Source organism: Clarias gariepinus, chromosome 11 (genome assembly GCF_024256425.1).
Source record: "Clarias gariepinus isolate MV-2021 ecotype Netherlands chromosome 11, CGAR_prim_01v2, whole genome shotgun sequence".
Taxonomy (NCBI): domain Eukaryota; kingdom Metazoa; phylum Chordata; class Actinopteri; order Siluriformes; family Clariidae; genus Clarias; species Clarias gariepinus.
This window is the reverse complement of record NC_071110.1, coordinates 14,078,048-14,095,073: the sequence shown is the minus strand read 5'-3', so window position 1 is coordinate 14,095,073 and position 17,026 is coordinate 14,078,048. Positions and strand designations below refer to the sequence as shown.

The 17,026-nt window shown below is 38.9% G+C and overlaps 1 protein-coding gene across 3 annotated transcripts in view; it reads right to left on the bottom strand.

Annotated features, from left to right (window-relative positions):
* The window catches only part of tenm4 (teneurin transmembrane protein 4), a 218,286-nt gene that overhangs the window by 124,969 nt on the left and 76,291 nt on the right, over nt 1–17,026 (bottom strand). For 2 of the 3 annotated variants that reach the window (XM_053507223.1, XM_053507224.1), the window contains exon 4: nt 24–251. The exons of the other annotated variant lie outside the window; for it this stretch is intronic. In XM_053507223.1, the coding sequence (XP_053363198.1) occupies nt 24–251 (228 nt within the window). The remainder of the gene's footprint in view (nt 1–23; nt 252–17,026) is intronic. 3 annotated transcript variants of the gene reach the window in all.

Genomic DNA, 17,026 nt, shown 5'->3' with positions numbered 1-17,026 from the left:
GAGCCTGTGTGTGAAGCACTCACCGTCAGCGGCCGCAGAGCCAGGGGCACACACGCTCACATTCCCTGAGCCGGTCTTAACTAAGAACGAAGATGCAGGGCCAAACTCATCCTCCGACTCAGAGTCGGGGTCGGCCCGAGGCCCGCTGTTACCTAGCAACCTTCCCTGACTCTCACTGGCTGCGTGGGCAGGGGGCGGGTAGGGAGAGGCGACGGGGGAGGAGGAGCCAGAGGAGCAATGCAGTGGAGGACCTGAGAATTGCGCACACACACACACACACAGACACACACCACACACAGACAAGAAACACACCAGAGAGAACTTATACAAAACACGTATGTAACACATTACATCACAAAAAAGCATGCAAATGCTTCGATGCGTGAATAATATCTGTCTGTCTCCCCGTCCCAGAGGCAGGGTTTAAACGAGCGCTGGGGCTCACGGTGTGAAAGGCATCCTGCAGATTCGAAAACAGCGATTTGGGGATGGGTGTTTCTTTTTCAATCATTTCCCAAGACAGAGAGACTTTGGTGATGCAAAGTTTATGAGGTAACATTTGGAAATGACGAGTGAATATGAAGGATAGTAGCAGGCGAACATGCATTACATGAGAAAGACACACTTGTCAATAACACAAGAACGACATCGATACTGTGATTATAACATGCTCTCTTGAGATATCGTTGGACAAAAACCTTCATTTTAAAGAAATTCAATAATAAGCATAATTATGCAATTACAGAATAGAAAGGGCTATCTGAACTAATTAATTTGCTTTTGCTGTTTATTTTGCAGGATGTTTTACTGTGACACGTTTTGGATATAGAAGTGTTAAAATTTCTGCTTGATTTGATAAAAAAAAATATATAAAAAATATCAACAAGTGATTATTTGGACACAATGCAATTGCAATTTAAATTGTGATATGTAACTATTTAACTACTGATATACATTAAAAAGCAAACGTATTAATCTAGGCTAACAGGAAAATAATAGCACAAACTTGTCTCATTGGTGGATGTTTGAAATGATTAATTTAGCTAATCAAACGTTATTAATAAAAATGTATACATGAGCACTGGTTTTGCTGCATTTGGAAGCAACTTTGCACTTCTCTGTCATCATTTTGTTAGAAAGTTACTCAGAGGGATAATGCTACAACACTCAAGAGACTTGCGAGCTCCTTGTGTACAAGCGACATGAGATAGATGCGCTGCATGCAACATTAAGCTACATACATGCTTTAAATCAATGTTGATATTCTGTTGTTGTGAGGTTGTATTTGCAATATGCATTTTCTATGACAGTAATACTACCGTGAGAAAAAAAAATAACAGTCTTGATGGTGAATTTCAGGTGGATGGCGTTGCAATCTAATTACAATTATGTGACAACATTATCCAATGTCCCTGCAGCGGACCTGCTGTAATTCAGCTCTAAATCAACTTTTTAAGTCTTAAGCAAATATTGTACCTTAACTTCGTCTGAGCGCAAACACTGACTCGGAAGAAAGTTTAGCTCATTAGTCTGCTTGGTTCATGTTCACATGCAGCATGATTACACCGCCACCATTCTTCATGCAACACAGCACAAAGACAAAAACAAAATGTCATTTGCAACATAATGGATCCCAAAATACGAGCACAGCCAGCACACTGTTAAAATCCTTTAAACACAGGGGATCACCTGATGTGGCCTACTTTATGAGGTCTATTGCTTCTGCTTGAACAGAACAACAGCCCTATGTTTCTTAAAACATGGGCTTTCAATTTCCACATTTAAGACTCATTGTCTTTTCACTTCATTTTGTCATGGGGAGCTGAATCCCGGCAGTGGCCCCAATAAAGTGGTGATTAACATCCGATGTTGTTCTCCCACATGCTGAAAAATGAGCACTTAAGGAAAGACCACTGCAATGAGCTCAGCCTATCATGGTCCCATCAGCCATGCTTCGTCTAGTCACGTTAAAAGGGAGCTAAAAATGGAAACGTACTTCAAAATCACTGGGTTGATGAACATGTGTTGATTTAAAAATCGCTGCCAATTAAGAAATACAAAAGGGCGTTTAAGTAAAACTGGTACTTTTGATTGTGCAGAATAAGAGAAAAAGCCTGATCTAAATATCTACATACCCCAGCGTTTCACTAATGCTCGAATACCTTCCAGGTAGAAAGTTTTCCCAGTATGCCAAAACCATGATTGACACACTGGTCTCTCAGGAACTCCTTTAATTCCCCAAACATGTGAAAATGACTTGGCAGGAGGTCAGGACTGACTGTGGCAATAACTTTCAGCCGAGTTCCTGTAACGTGCGAGTCGTGTTCATGGACGATTGTGTGTACAGTTCCCACAGACAGATGCGTCTCTTCTTCAAGTTGGTGACACTTTATCTGTCGATTTTCAAGGATTCTGCTTTCCACTAAATTTTCTAAATCTTCCCAATCAATTCACTTAATCACTGCAGTGGGCTCCGAGTCATCTCAGCTGGGATGGACATCCATGGACACTCGGTCTCCTTTAAAACACTTGCACCATTCAATGCAGCTAGGAGTCTCATCATCGTAGTGTTCTGTAAATTCACATGCAATCTCATCATAAGTCCAGGTTTGACTTGAACATCTCTTGGAATTCAAATTCATATTAAACACTGAGAAAAACATCCAACCAGCCATAAATACACAGATTCCTTTTATCACATATTTTGCATAGTCATAATCTTGTCCAATAAAAAAAAAAAACGAACACAATAAGGCGCTAACAAAAACACGCCAAATTTACGACTAAAAAGTAAGAAGCCCACTTGTTTTTTCGTAAAAAATTAAATTCATCATTCATTTATTCATTAGGTTTCACCTTGTGTTCAACTGCGCAAAACTCGTTACCTGCTGTAAGTAATGGACGCATTGTTTCTCACCTCAGACCTACAGTACGCATCGACGTCCTCTAAAAAAGTACTGAAAGTCACACGTAGCAGAGCCCGTTCCACATTTCCATACCTATGCACAGCTATGCAAAGAGAGCGCGTTTGTCTTACAGGGAAAGGTCGGCCTGTGGCTGACTGTGCTTAATTAAGCCAGTCTGCCGTAATTCATTCTCATCCGCTGCACTTACACGGGCAGGCACTGAGCCGCGGAGTGAGCTCGGTAAACAAAAAACTCACAGCTTCGATAAATCTGAACAGAAAACTTCCTTTTGTTTGACTGAAGTTGACTGTTTTGCCCTTTACTTGTTGTTTGGAGTTTAAGTTCGGACTGGTTCAGACCGCAGCATCAGCACACTGTAGCTACGTACACATACACACACACACACACTGTGTACTCTTGCATCCACACCAGACTCCAGACGGTCTCTCTCTCCTGGGACGTGGCCTTTCAGCCTGGTTGCGACAGCAATGCTCCATGGATCCTGAACTCAGCAGGCCACCCACAATAGCGAGGGAGCAGTTTCTGCTCAGAAACCACCTAATTATGCGAGAAGGTTAAGAAACAGGAGCCACTAATTCAGAAGTACGCTGAGGTGCTGCATTTGCCATGGCAACCTTCCTGCAGCTTGCCTTTCCCCACGAGGCTAGGCCGAGCACGTGGAGTCAAATGCCAAGGCGACTGGTACAAAGCAGCAGGGGTCAGCCTGCTCTTTCACTTTCTCTGTATGAACATATATTACAAACTCCAGAAGTATGGACCTTCAGACAGCCACCAACCTCACTGGCAAAGTAAAGAGAAACTGAAGTTCTCCATGATAGATTAGATACAGGCACCAGATCTGGCATGATACATACCTCCTCAATCTTTTATTCTGATCAGAGATACCAACTCCTATCTTAATCGTGGCCAGTCAATTATCCTAATTTTGTGTGTTGTTATTACTCCCAAGCACAATCTGGCTCCAACTCTTAGTAACAGAAAGACATCACAATCCACAGAGACCATCAGTACTTGTTTGTAGGAAGATCTGAAGGTCCAGTTGCTGACGAGATCTTGCCTTACTTGCTGTTTCCAGGAGCCCTAACAACTCAGGAAATGATTGTTGCAGAGAAATGCCCTCATTTCCCATTTCGAAGTTACAAGTTGGTCTCACTCTGCTGTTATCCAAATTTCATGTTTGGATAAAATTTGCATGTAAAAAAAATTGTCATTATGTTTGCATAAAAAAAGTCAACAGACAGAAAAAATCTAATCACACCAAAATTCTTGTAATAATATTGATAATAGTTTAGGTTTGGGGATTCTATATTAATAATAATAATAATAATAATAATAATAATAATAATAATAATAATAATAGTTAGAGATTAAAATCTCAAAATCAAAGCCTTTTGCTCTGTATGTAAGGAGTTTGCATGTTCTCTCCGTGCTCGGTGGATTTCCTCCAACAGAGTCCAGAGTCACCCCGTAGGCTGACTGGTGGTTCCAAATTGCTGGGAGTGTGTGTGTGTGTGTGTGTGTGTGTGTGTGTGTGTGTGTGTGTGCGCTCAGCAAAGGGGAATGTCTGATCCTTGAAAATCAACGGATAACTTGACACCAACTTGCGGAAGAGACGGATCCGTCTGTGTGAACTGCACGTAGTGTACAATCACTCACAAACAACACTTGCACATTACAGGAACACGGCTGAGAGTTATTGCCGCATCCCCCGTAAAAGCCGTTTCCATACTGTATGAAATGTTTGGGCCATTAAAGGAGTTCCTGGAAAGCCAGTGTTTTAGACGTGAAGCGGGCAGTCCGATTATGCCTCGGCCATACTGAGGACACTTTCTACCCTGATGGTATCCAAGCACTAGTGAATCTATGGGAGAAATGCAGTAGCATACCAGGGGATTATATAGAAAAATAAAGTTGTTGCTTTTTTTTTTTTTTTTTCTTCACTCACTTAACTGTATATTTTTATTCTGCACAAACAAAAGTCCCGGTTTGATTTGAATGCCTCTAATACAATGACACAAGAATGCTTAGTGCCCTAATAAAAATATCACAAATGAGTGACTATGAACCACTGGTACTTGGTCCCGAATTGTGCCAAAAAGCAAAAAAATTTAGCTAAACCAGATGTCACATAATATATATAAAAAAGTTTTTGCGGGCAGGTTTGCAGTCTGAATGTGCCACAGCTCAGCCTCAGTAGGCTTTTTAAAGAACGCATGTTGGATATGCATGAAAACCGATCCCAGTGCTGAATCTTAACAACTCTAAATATATTCTGTCCACATCGTGGGTGCCAAAACGGCTCTAGCAACAAAGAAATTATGCGTGATCAAAGCCGGTTGGCATACAGATTCATTCTCCGACATATAAACCTTTAAACTGTGCATGTGCTTTATTATTAAGAATTCGTAAACCCCTTCTTGACTTGCATGTGAAATTTCCGAATAGCCCTCATTGCGGCTTGAATCATTACTCCTTCTCTGCTGAGTCCTGCACATAAAATAAAACCCCCAGATGTGTCCTACTCCTTGTCCAACCGTCTCTGTAAATAAAAGGCAGGTGTTTATCTGGCCTTAGAATTCGGAGACCTCTGTAAAATACACATTCTGCACAGGTTTATTTTTTTTTTTTACAAAGGCACGTACAGATGTGAGGGAGCACAAATATGTGATTTCCTACTGAAGAGGAGCATTATCAGTTTGTTCAAGGAGGTGTACGCCTAGAGAATGTTCTAAATATGGCACTTTCACAGTAGACAAGAAAAGCTGGGAGAAAGAAAAGAAAAGGGAAAAAAAAAACAATATCTCAGCATCTCACCTTAAAGTTGGCAAGGACACTGGATGTAAAACACAAAAGCGGTACGGATAAATAACAACTACACAGACTCATAACTACTGTGAGTTATGATAGATCTGCTCTCCAACTGCCTTTAAGCTCTGTTATTGCCTTCAGAACATCAAAAGATGTAAAAAAGCAAGGCCTAGCAAAGCTCACATCACCAGAGGCTGGTTGAACACAACGTCAGAAGCTTATGTGAGTCATTCAGATTGGGAATTCAATCTGTATAGTTAAGGAGCTTTTACACCAGACCTATCCGTCTATTCTCACAAGTGGAAAATAGAAAGTCAATATGGACGAGGATGAGAGGCAGGAGAACCAAACAGATGCGGCCTGAAACTGGTGAATATATGAAAATTCATCATGACGCACAGTCACGCCATCGCCGTTCAAAACATTTATAAAATGTTAAAAAAAAAAAAAAAGAACAAAACAACAAATTCTCACATAAACACCAGAGATAAGTAAGTCTTCGACAGCTTCTGCTTAGAGATTAGCACTGTATTTATTAACACTTAAATAAAATGTTTGTTTTTCCTTCACCAAACATTTATAAATTTTTCGGTTTGCATATTGTTATGACAACAGTCACAGTATTTAATGCTAGTAGTGTTATTAGATTATGGCGAGAATCATGATCATTTTGCTCAATCACTATTATATAGCATGATAACTTATTGTCTTCGGAAACATCTTGCATTTATTTAACTTTAAATAAAGCAACCTGGTGTTTTTGACAGTGAAGATAATTACCACAGAGATACAGTAACTACCACAGCCTGGGGGAGAGTGACTGCCAGCGCACTGCCGTGAACTAAAAGTACGTGATGGATTTCTAACACACGATGCATACATCACTGCAAAAAAAGAAAGCAGCAGGATGAACATGTAATGTTCATTATCTTGCTTTCATACACATCAGAAGCCAAAATTATATTTGAAATTGAAAATTAATTAATTGCACCGCTTTAGGACGTTGCAGCCATCATTCCTTATTTTATTTTTTTAAGTATACTATCCAATCCTGGGTTTAAGTCGTGTTTGCTTCTACAGTAATGCCAATCATGTCAAAAGAAACCTGTTACTCTTTTATAGGATAATCACTCACTCAATCCCACGCATTCTCTATACTGCTTATCCTGTAATGTGTCTCAGCAGGCCTGGAGCCTACCCCAAAGGACTTGAGGCACTTTACAGGGTCCACTGTGGACAGGTTGCCAATCCGTTGCAGGGTACAATCACGCTCACACTCTCGCACACTATGGGAAATTTGGAAACGCCAATTAAGTTGCTCTGCATGTCTTTGGATTGTGAAGGGAAACCCACAGTGCCTCCCCTTTCATAGAATACAACGATTAAATTCACAACAAATATCTATATAAAAAAAACTAATTGCGATGATAATCAAATCAATTATTTTTTTTTAGAAATCTGATTCAGTCTTACATTTTGCTATATTATATAAATTTTACACGCAGTGTAATGTTCTTTAGAAATCAATCTTTTATTTTATTTAACTTTCGGGACCTTTATTTAAAGAAGGTGGGGCTTAGAAGAAAACATCCTTTAATCTCTATTTGAGAGCGAGAGGTGCTCTTGTAGTTAGCCACACCCACTCAGTTTAAGGTGGAGCTGCCATCTTGGAACGAACAGAGCTGAGTGCTTACCATCAGAAAAACTGTATAAGAAGCTAAATAAAATGATGTAAGTACTTACTAAATTGTGCATATTTTTCTTTATCATCATGAAGTGTCTTCACTACATCCATCTGAGTGACACATTAAACAGCTAACGTTAGATAGGTATGAGTTTAAATGAATTTGGCTCATTTAGATTTTCCAAGCTCCCTTAAATGGTCACAAGTTCCCACAGTATCATCTCTTCATTATCAAAACATAAAGCCTCAAAAGTCTGGAAATTTTACATAAATTTAATACTTAGTATGAATTCTAAGTATGAAGAAACTGAGAGTGACCACAGCAGATAGCATGATTCTTTTAATTATAATCAGCCTCTGAACACAGCATTAGGATGCAGACGAAATGCACTTTCTAACTAATTCCAACACCATTATCCCATTATTACAATACATTACACTTATTTTCATATAAAACGATCTCATATTCATTGGTCTCAAAGCGGTATCAAATTCTTCAGACTGAGCATTTTACAAGTATATTATATTTCATTTTCTGTGAAAATGCATCTTATTTTTGAGGCATTTTCGTAATGAGGAGATAATAGTATAAGAATTAGGAAGAAAGTGGAAACCTAAAACCAAAATGAAGAGCTTGTGAATGAGTAGGCAGCTTTTTAAACTGCTAACTCAAATGGATGAAATGAAGACAATTCTGTGACAAAGAACTGTGTTTGAATGCATATGGAAGCAATTCTCAAAGGCTACGTTAATCATTGTGGCTACATTCACATTACAAGCCAAGTATTCAATTCAGATTTTTTTGCTTAGATCAGATTTGTACGTCATGCGGTTCACATTCATAATAACAGGTGATTCTTATCTGACTCTATGATGCATCTGTCCTCCAAAACTGCATGCATGCGCACATCCATACGTCTTTAAAACACAATAGGATTTTGTGCGATCATTTATTCATTTTAAACAATGAATGTTATTTTATCAAAAAAAAAATATTGCTCTGGAGGATGGCTAGCAGTTAGTCGGCTGTATTTGTTGAAATCCAAATGAAGGAGGAAAGCCAGACACTTTGCTTTAGATCTTTCAGTAGCTGTTGCTAGCACTGCTATGAAATCCCCATGTTCCCGATGTTGATTGATATCACTGAGCACCCTACGTAAAAAGTCACAGAAATTCTGACCTATCGATTCACGTTCAAGTCACATGCCTGAATAGATCGTTTATCTATCTGTAGGACCACATATCAAAGTTATACAAATCCGATTTTGTAATCCGACTTCAAAGAAAAAAAAAGAAAAAATCCGATCTGTGACAGTTCAGCTTATGAAATCAGGTTGGGTCACTACGAGTAGCCTTTCATCAGCTTTTAATGCAAAAGTTTCCCAGCTGATGAAATCTAAGCCCCACTCGTTTTGACATTTCATAGGCAAAATTTAACTGACCAATATGGATTATTACTTTTATGACAGGGTCAGGCAATGCATCAGATTTAAAAAAAAAAAAAGCATCAGAAAGATCTTTAAAATAAAAAGCAAACTTATAAATGCAATGTGGATGGACCACAGGGCAGTATGGCACACAACCTGCATTCCATGTAGTTATTAATGTCAGCATCATTTTATATCAAAAATCTTTCCAGTGGTAAAACTGCATATGTGAAGTAATTCTTACAAACCCAAACTTTCTACTAAAATAAAATCTACTTATGAAGAATAAAGATTCTGTCAAATGTATTACACGAAGACTCAAGTGCACCAGAAAATTCCACCATCAAACGATCTGTGCTGTGAACAGACCCAAGTACAGTTTTCCCTGTCTGTCTCAAAGCCCTGAAACCTTTTCCAAAATTCAGAGCTGTCAAGTCTGCTTTTCTCCACTAAACTTGCTTAGCAGCAGTCCTGCGTGAGATTAAGGGTGCTGTAGCCCACTCCACCAGCTCCTCTGGCTTGGATTTATTCTCACAGGGCTGTGCTATGAAAGTGCTAAAATGTCCTGTGTGACAACAACATCTGTCTCTCACAGCAGACTCTGAACAAAAAGCCGAACCGAGTCTGTACTCGGCCCCTAAGAGAACAATACACGATAACACACATTTTCCTTATAGATCCCATTCACTGTGCTCCTGTGTTGCTTTTGCTCAAAAGTTTCTTCATGAATCAGTAATATCATACCATTACTTTTAGGAAATTATGTGCCTCCTTGCGCCAATACACATTGCATTACTTTTTAATGTCGGCCTTAAATCTGCTAGACTGAAACGTCAAGGCTAATCACCTCCATGGATCTTGACCAGACTCTAAACAATGAAGCACCTTATTCTCATTTCTAGTCGAAGCTTCCCTGTTCGCTCCCTCATGGCCTGTACGTCAAGACCAAGAGACCACACGCATATTAGAAGGAAGTTTGGAAATAGCTTTCCAAATGGAACATCATTGGAAAAGTCATAAATTTTCCCTGACAAAGCCATCTAACAGCAAGCAATCAATATTGCAATATTCGAGTGGCAGTATAATGTATGAGAAAGTCGAGAACAAATGGTGAGTACTCTAAGACTGGCTTTTATAGACATCAATGTATGAGAGAGAAAAAAAATCTAATTGCGATTCTCCTATAATGATATATCATTTAACAACCATAAAGGTAAAAGCTTAGTTTGAGACTGGACAACTGCATAGCTCACACAGTAAAGAACAAAAGAAATGTTACAAAGGCTACTAATACAGTATGAGCTACCTAGTTTGTACTTGGCAAGGAACTTTCAACCCAGTGAATACAACAGTAGATTCGTACTGCACTGTAGGCTGCTAAGATACCTGATTTTGTATTTAATAAATAATAAATGTAAAAATGCAGCGGTAATTGGAGTTGAATTTTGACAAAGGTAGCATGTTATTTAGTGATAAAAATACACTGATTAATAATCAGTGAGTATTCTTCAAAATCACACCTGTGCATCACACCCTGTACCAAGTTAAATGTGCGGATCTGCAGTGGTCACATCTTAACATCAGCAACCGAAAGAACGGCAACAACAAAATGCATAAAACAAACAAACTTTAATACAGCTAAACACTCTGATTAATCAACAGCTGTGTGAAAGTATTGAACAGTGTTCATACTTTAGGGTCTAAAACTTTACTTAGTCCACTATGAAAGGCCATCAGTTATTTAAAGCTAATACAAAACGCAACTAAAACATTTCTTAAAACCTGTGATGGACTAATGCCTGATCCAGGGTGAAGTCCTCCTGCCTAGTGATCAAGGGATTGGCCCAAATCCTCCATATCCTGACCAACATGAATTGAAAATTAAGATAAATGAATTATTTAAACCTGAGACAGATGTTGAAATGTATCTGAATGCACATTTCTGGAAAAATACTGATAAAACAGCACAGTTATACTAAGCTTTAACTGTCAGACGTTTATTATATAAAACTGCAACAAAGAACAAATAATACTGATGCAACCCATTAGTTTATATACTGTAATAGAAAACTTTTTTGTGCAATACGAAGTATTGCCTAATTTTAAAAAATACATAAGCGTTGATCAGGACACTAGTGACTTTGCAGTAACTGATCAATAACTTCTGTTACCAAAAGCTCTGATTAGCCTTTATGTATTAGCCTTTATGTTAAGGGCCTCCCAAATCCCTAAGCGATGACTTCTTTACCCTACGCTCTTTAGCCTATAACCAAAAAATTGATCTGACATAAAGTCTGGCATCTTTATGTAAATATATGTATGGATATTATGTAGGGATATTTGACTTGGAAGTTTTCTAGATTGACAATATGATAGTGTCAATACGACGCTTTTTTATTGTAGTGTATATATATATATGTATATATGGCTTATCCATCCTTTAGAGAAATGTGTGGTGCATTTAGAGAAATGTGTGGTGCATTGGAGGATATGTGTGGTGCATTGGAGGATATGTAGAGAACGACTAACCTCACGATCAACGTTCATTTTCATTACATGATTTTTTCCAAAGAACCCCCTTGTATATACATTTTAAATTCAGTGTTTGATTTGTGCTATGTAGATGAAGATCCATTATATAGTTAGCTTAACAGAAATAATGCCTCAAGGAACAAGGCTTTCCCATCGCATCCTTGTTCTTTTTCCTTGCACCCTTTCCCAGCTCGGGAGGAGCTAAAAAGCGACAAAAGGAACCAAAGAAAGAATATAAAACAAGTGCAAATACAGAAATAAAAAATGTATATTCTGACATATTCTGCATCCTGTTCTCGTTCCTACTTCTAAATCCTAGGATCTTTAAGAAAAAAAACAGAGAGGAGAATCTATGTTTAGTGATGCAATGATGCAATGTTTTATAAGGTTTCTACAGCAATGTACATGATGTCTTGAATGTTTGATCAGCAAACTGCAGACTAGTTCAACTAAGCCTTGCTGGTCTAGTGATAAATAACACAATATTTGTTGAGGAAAAGAGCAGCTGCTGAACCCCAGACAGTAAGTAGTAATGGACTCACACTACTAGACCCACTGAGAGTAAGCAAGCTGATATAATAGGCTTTCTCTGTCTTCTGTAGACATCCTGCCTTTCCTCAATCGCTTCCTCATCCCTCCTTCTTCCAGCTTTATTTCTTCTGCATGCCATCAGTGTATAATTGAGCTGAAAGGCTCCATCTGCTTGGCCTAACAGTGGCAGCTCTTTTTTGGAAGTCTTGACTGAAATCGAAAGAGCTTCAAATTGGGGCTTACTTTTTTTTTTTTTTTTTTTTTTAATGCCAGGGTGCTAAAAACCAGGGCACAAAACTGCCAAATGTTGTGCGGTTTCAAGAAAAAAAAACACACACACACACTCACATACACACACATTTTGGAGGAGATGAGACAACAGTTCCAACACATTTAACAACTGCTAATGAAAACACTCAACCTTTTTAAAGTTGTAAAAAGGTTCTTTTATAATAAGAGTGAAAAGATTTGAAAATCAAGAAAAATCAAAGTATGAATATGGTGTCCCAGTGCAGAATGAGAAAACAATAAAATTATGATATTAAGTGTAGGCAAAGGTGACATGATGGCTTAGTGTTTTAGAGTTGGGGTTGTGAAATATACACAATTGATCTCTATATACAGTACATAATGTAATACACAGTACATGTGTAATAATACAGCACTGCTCTTTTTTATAACTTAGACTTTCTCTCTCTCTCTCTCTCTTTTTCACTATATATATATATATATATATATATATATATATATATATATATATAGGACCTATATATATATCTTGTAAGTATAAATATAAAGTTTTTTTTGTTTAGTAAATTTTGACTTAAAAAACGAGCAAGTCTTGGTTTACGAGTACCAAGTATCATGTGTCACGCATGTGCTTCTTGTTTTGATCACAACTAAGCAAATGGTTTTTTTCTTTCTTGCGCTGCAGAATTATGGGTAATTGCTTCCCTGCTGGGTATACTAGTGCGTGTCTCTTGCTGGAATAATCAACATCTGTGCATGCGTGTACTCTTTACTATAACACCATGACCAAGTTTGTGTGCATAAAACATATTTTATTTTGTGTTTGTAAACATGTGCATACAGTGCGTGTGTGCTGTTTCTTATAACATGTGTGTACGCGTGTGTAAAGCAAAAGAAAGTCTTATGTCTGTCGTTATGTGCGTGCGCATAATTTGACACTGTGGCCTTTGTTTGTTTGTTTGACTTTACAGAAGTGAATCTTTTCGTTAGTCTTTCCGTTAGTGTGTGTGTGTGTGTGTGTGTGTGTGTGTGTGAAATTCAAATAAGGGAGCGCAACGGTTTAATGTATAAGATGTAAAGGGGGAGGCTGATTCCTTCTCTTACACATACACACACACAGCGCCTGCAAGCATAAATGGAAACACTTGTCTGTCAGGATTTAGTTTAACTTTCTTTATATTTTGTATGAATTATTTTTATGTATTTATTTTTTGGGCTGTGGAACGAATAATTTAAGTTTCCATTATTTCTTATGTGAAAATTGGCTTTGATTTATGAGCGTTTTGGAACACCTTCTGGAACGCTCTGGAACGAATTATGCTTGTAATCCAGATGTACTATGCAATGACAACTAGGTTATACCTACCTACCTGCATACCGAAATCCCATCTGACTGTGGAGTTTGCATGTGCAATGTGAGTGCTTTTTTTTCCTCCCACAGTTTAAACACATGCAGTGTAAGCTGAAAGGTGTTTCCAAATACCCAGTATTGTGATTGGGGGTGTTAAAATGTGTACGTGTGTGCCTTTGTCCTTCACATTGAGTTGGCACCACATCCATTGTGTCCCCTGCCTTATACCCTTGGTTCCATGTGATAGGCTCCAGCTACCCCATCCTACTGTACAAAGAATAAGTGGTATAGATAATGCACTGATAGCTAAATGGATATATAGACAAATATTACAGTTTGTGATATTCAGTATATTCAAAGCATTTCAGGTCAGCTGTGCCAACTTGGGTGATAAAGCTCCTCAATGTCAACCTTTAAATCAAACTGTGTATTCGTTTGATCTTTCGCCATATCTGTTCATGTTTACACTCAGCCTGCCTGACAGGACCAGGCTGACACGAGCAAAAATCCCTCCTGAGATAGCCCGTTCAAACATTGGGTTCAGGAGCACTCTTTGTTCTAGGATCAGAAGAGCGTCATCGCATCGCATCTCATATTCTCTCTCTCTCTCTCTCTCTCTCTCTCTTGCTCACTCTTGCTCACTTTCTCTTGCATAAAAGTTAATCAAAATGTCAAGGGCATTAGGACAATACAATATAAAAAATTGGGCACTGCATTTCAATGCACAGGTGCCAATACTTTTATAAACCTGACCCTCTCTGTTATTACTCTTAGTAATTTCCTTTTTTCTGTTAGTATATCATCTCTTTAAAAATGTAAAGCTGTTCGCTCATTTTATGATATAACACAGACTATGATTTTACTCTAGCTTGTGTAATTATCTAGTGGTGATTTTTTTTTCTCACTGTTCCAGCCCAATTCTCTTTGTTTTGTGCCTGTCTCCTCTGTTTAGGATAGCGGTGTCGTAGTACTGGCTCTGTTCCGTGTGGGAGTATTTCTCCTCCCCCTCGTGTTAAAAGAGTGTCTCTTCTCTCTCTCGGCGAGTGCCCTAAAAACAAGCCTCTAATCGCCTTCACGCCCACTCCACGCAACTCTCTACAACACAGGGGCCGGGCCGCGTTAATCAGTTCTAAACACGCATCCTTCCTTCCTCTGCTGTCGGCTGCCACAGGAGCAGAGATCCGAACCCCAGAGATCGCAATAATGCAAATAGCACATAATTATTGACTTTTCCCTCCCAGTGTGACTTCCATTTCTCCTCGGCCGCTTGCACGCCACATGCGAATTCGCCCCGAATCAACACAAAAGCCTGAGTGAAGACATGCTTGATTGTTTGTTTGCTTTTTTTTTTTTGCAGTTAAAATATGTACAGAGAGTAATCCAGATGTAGTGTGAAAAATATAGTGTGAAAGTGTGAAGTATTTGGGAGGAACTGAAGTGAAGCGACACAACAGGAGCTGAATGTGGTTAGCCCGGGGCAGCTCTGAGTAAGAATGGCACCATCCCTGTATCCTTGGCTTAATCAAATGCTAAAACACACCCTGCAGACAGATGCACATCAAAGGCACACAAGTGACTACCTAGCTGTGTATGAAAAAGAAAAGTTTTTTTAATGTATAATCTATGTGCTTGTGAAACCTAATTGAATCCTGCTGTGCATTTACCTCCTCAGCACAAGGGGATGTGTAAGGGTGGAATTAAATGCTACACATGTATCACAGGCATGCTTTGCTTTCTAAGCATCCCTGTTCGACTCTGAACATCTGATAACAAGACCAATCTCAGCCTGCTGCAGCTGGTTTAGCCACCATCACGGAGAAGCTATTGATCCGGCCATTGTATATTTGTGCCGAGTCTATCACAAAAGCAACGGAAAACCCTTTTGCGTTGCTTTGTGCCAACAGATTACGACAATAACAATTCCACCTATATTATCAGCATTACTCAATGCAAAAAAAATAAAAAAAAGAAAGAGAGAGAGAGAGGTCTGTTTAACTGCATAAGTGACTGATAAAGACTGCAAGAAACTACAGTTATCTCAGAGCTCTTTGGATGGAATGCAAAGCTCCGGGACAAATATTAAAATCCACCACATTTGGGAAGTGACACGTTCTGTGTCATGGTCTTTAGACAGGAACAGGAAATAAAAACGATAACGGTATTCATGGCAGAAACAGAATCTGTAATCTCACCCTACGCCCCTTGTCTAAAAGCCTGCCTTTGATTTATAAGCAATTTGCATTGGTTTCGCTCCTGGACCTGCTAATGAGAACCACGGCGCTGACTCATTACAGATAGTTCTGCCAGTTCATTTATTCCTTATCAGGCGTTTGTTGATGAGTCTTGGGCAAAGCCATCTTTACTAGTCAGCACAAAAGCTGCCGTGTCTCTGAGTGATAATGGAAAAGAGGTAGAAGCTGAGCTGTCTCGCTCGCTGTGAAGATTTTTTTTTTGCAGCTTCCTTCACTTTGGACGGGCCATTGGCGCAGCTCAGGTAAAACCTGTAAAAACTGAGCAATCCATACAGCTGAGAGATGAGGGTCGTTTTATTCTCTGGAGGAGAGTAGAGAAAAATAAGAGGGAAAATATGATGAGCCTACACCACAGCGACAGCTATTGTCCCTGATATGTTGCAAGCTGAAGTTAGACGTGTCCAGCTTTCAAAAACAGACAAAGAACAGAAGGTTGGAACTTCGTGATGGATACTGGATGGATACTTCCTGATGAGTTGCTGGTACAATTTTGCCATAAAACACCAACCAAAAAATTGGGATAAAATATAAACCATATGGACAAAGGTATTTGACCAAATCTGTTAATTATCAGGAACAATCAGGAAGCTTATCCCCAAAGAAGGGCAATCTTAATGCTTTAGACATAAAGCATCTTGGACAATGCTATGCTTCCAACTTTGTGGGACAGTTTGAGGAAGGGCCTTTTCTATTCTAACATGACTGTCCCCCAGGGCGCAAAGCGAGGACTATAAAGACATGGTTTGATGAGTTTGGTGTGGAAGAACTTAACTGGCCCGCACAGAACCCTGACCTCATGGAGCACCTTTGGGATGAACTGGAACGGAGATTGAGATCCAGGCCTTCTCGTCCAACATCAATTCTCATAAATGCTCTACAGAATTAATGGACACGAATTCCCACAGAAACACTTTAAAACCTTGTGGACAGCCTTCCAAAAACGGTGGAAGCTGTTATAGCTAAAAATGGGGGACCAACTCCATATTTAAGTATATGTACTTGGATAAAATATGGCTGGTTTGGCTAAATATTTTTGTCCAAATACCTGTAGTGTAAAAAAGGGTGCGGTAGGGGATTCCAGTCGGCATTTTGGTGCTTCATGCTAATCCAAACTATTATCTTCTAGTTAAAACTCGTATAAAATTTGTATGAAATACTTGAAAGTAATACTTGATTAAAAGTACAAGCATGTTACCCCAAAAAAATACTTTGTAAGTCCTTTCAGAATAGCACCTGAGTAAGAGATTGAAAGTATCTAATATTTA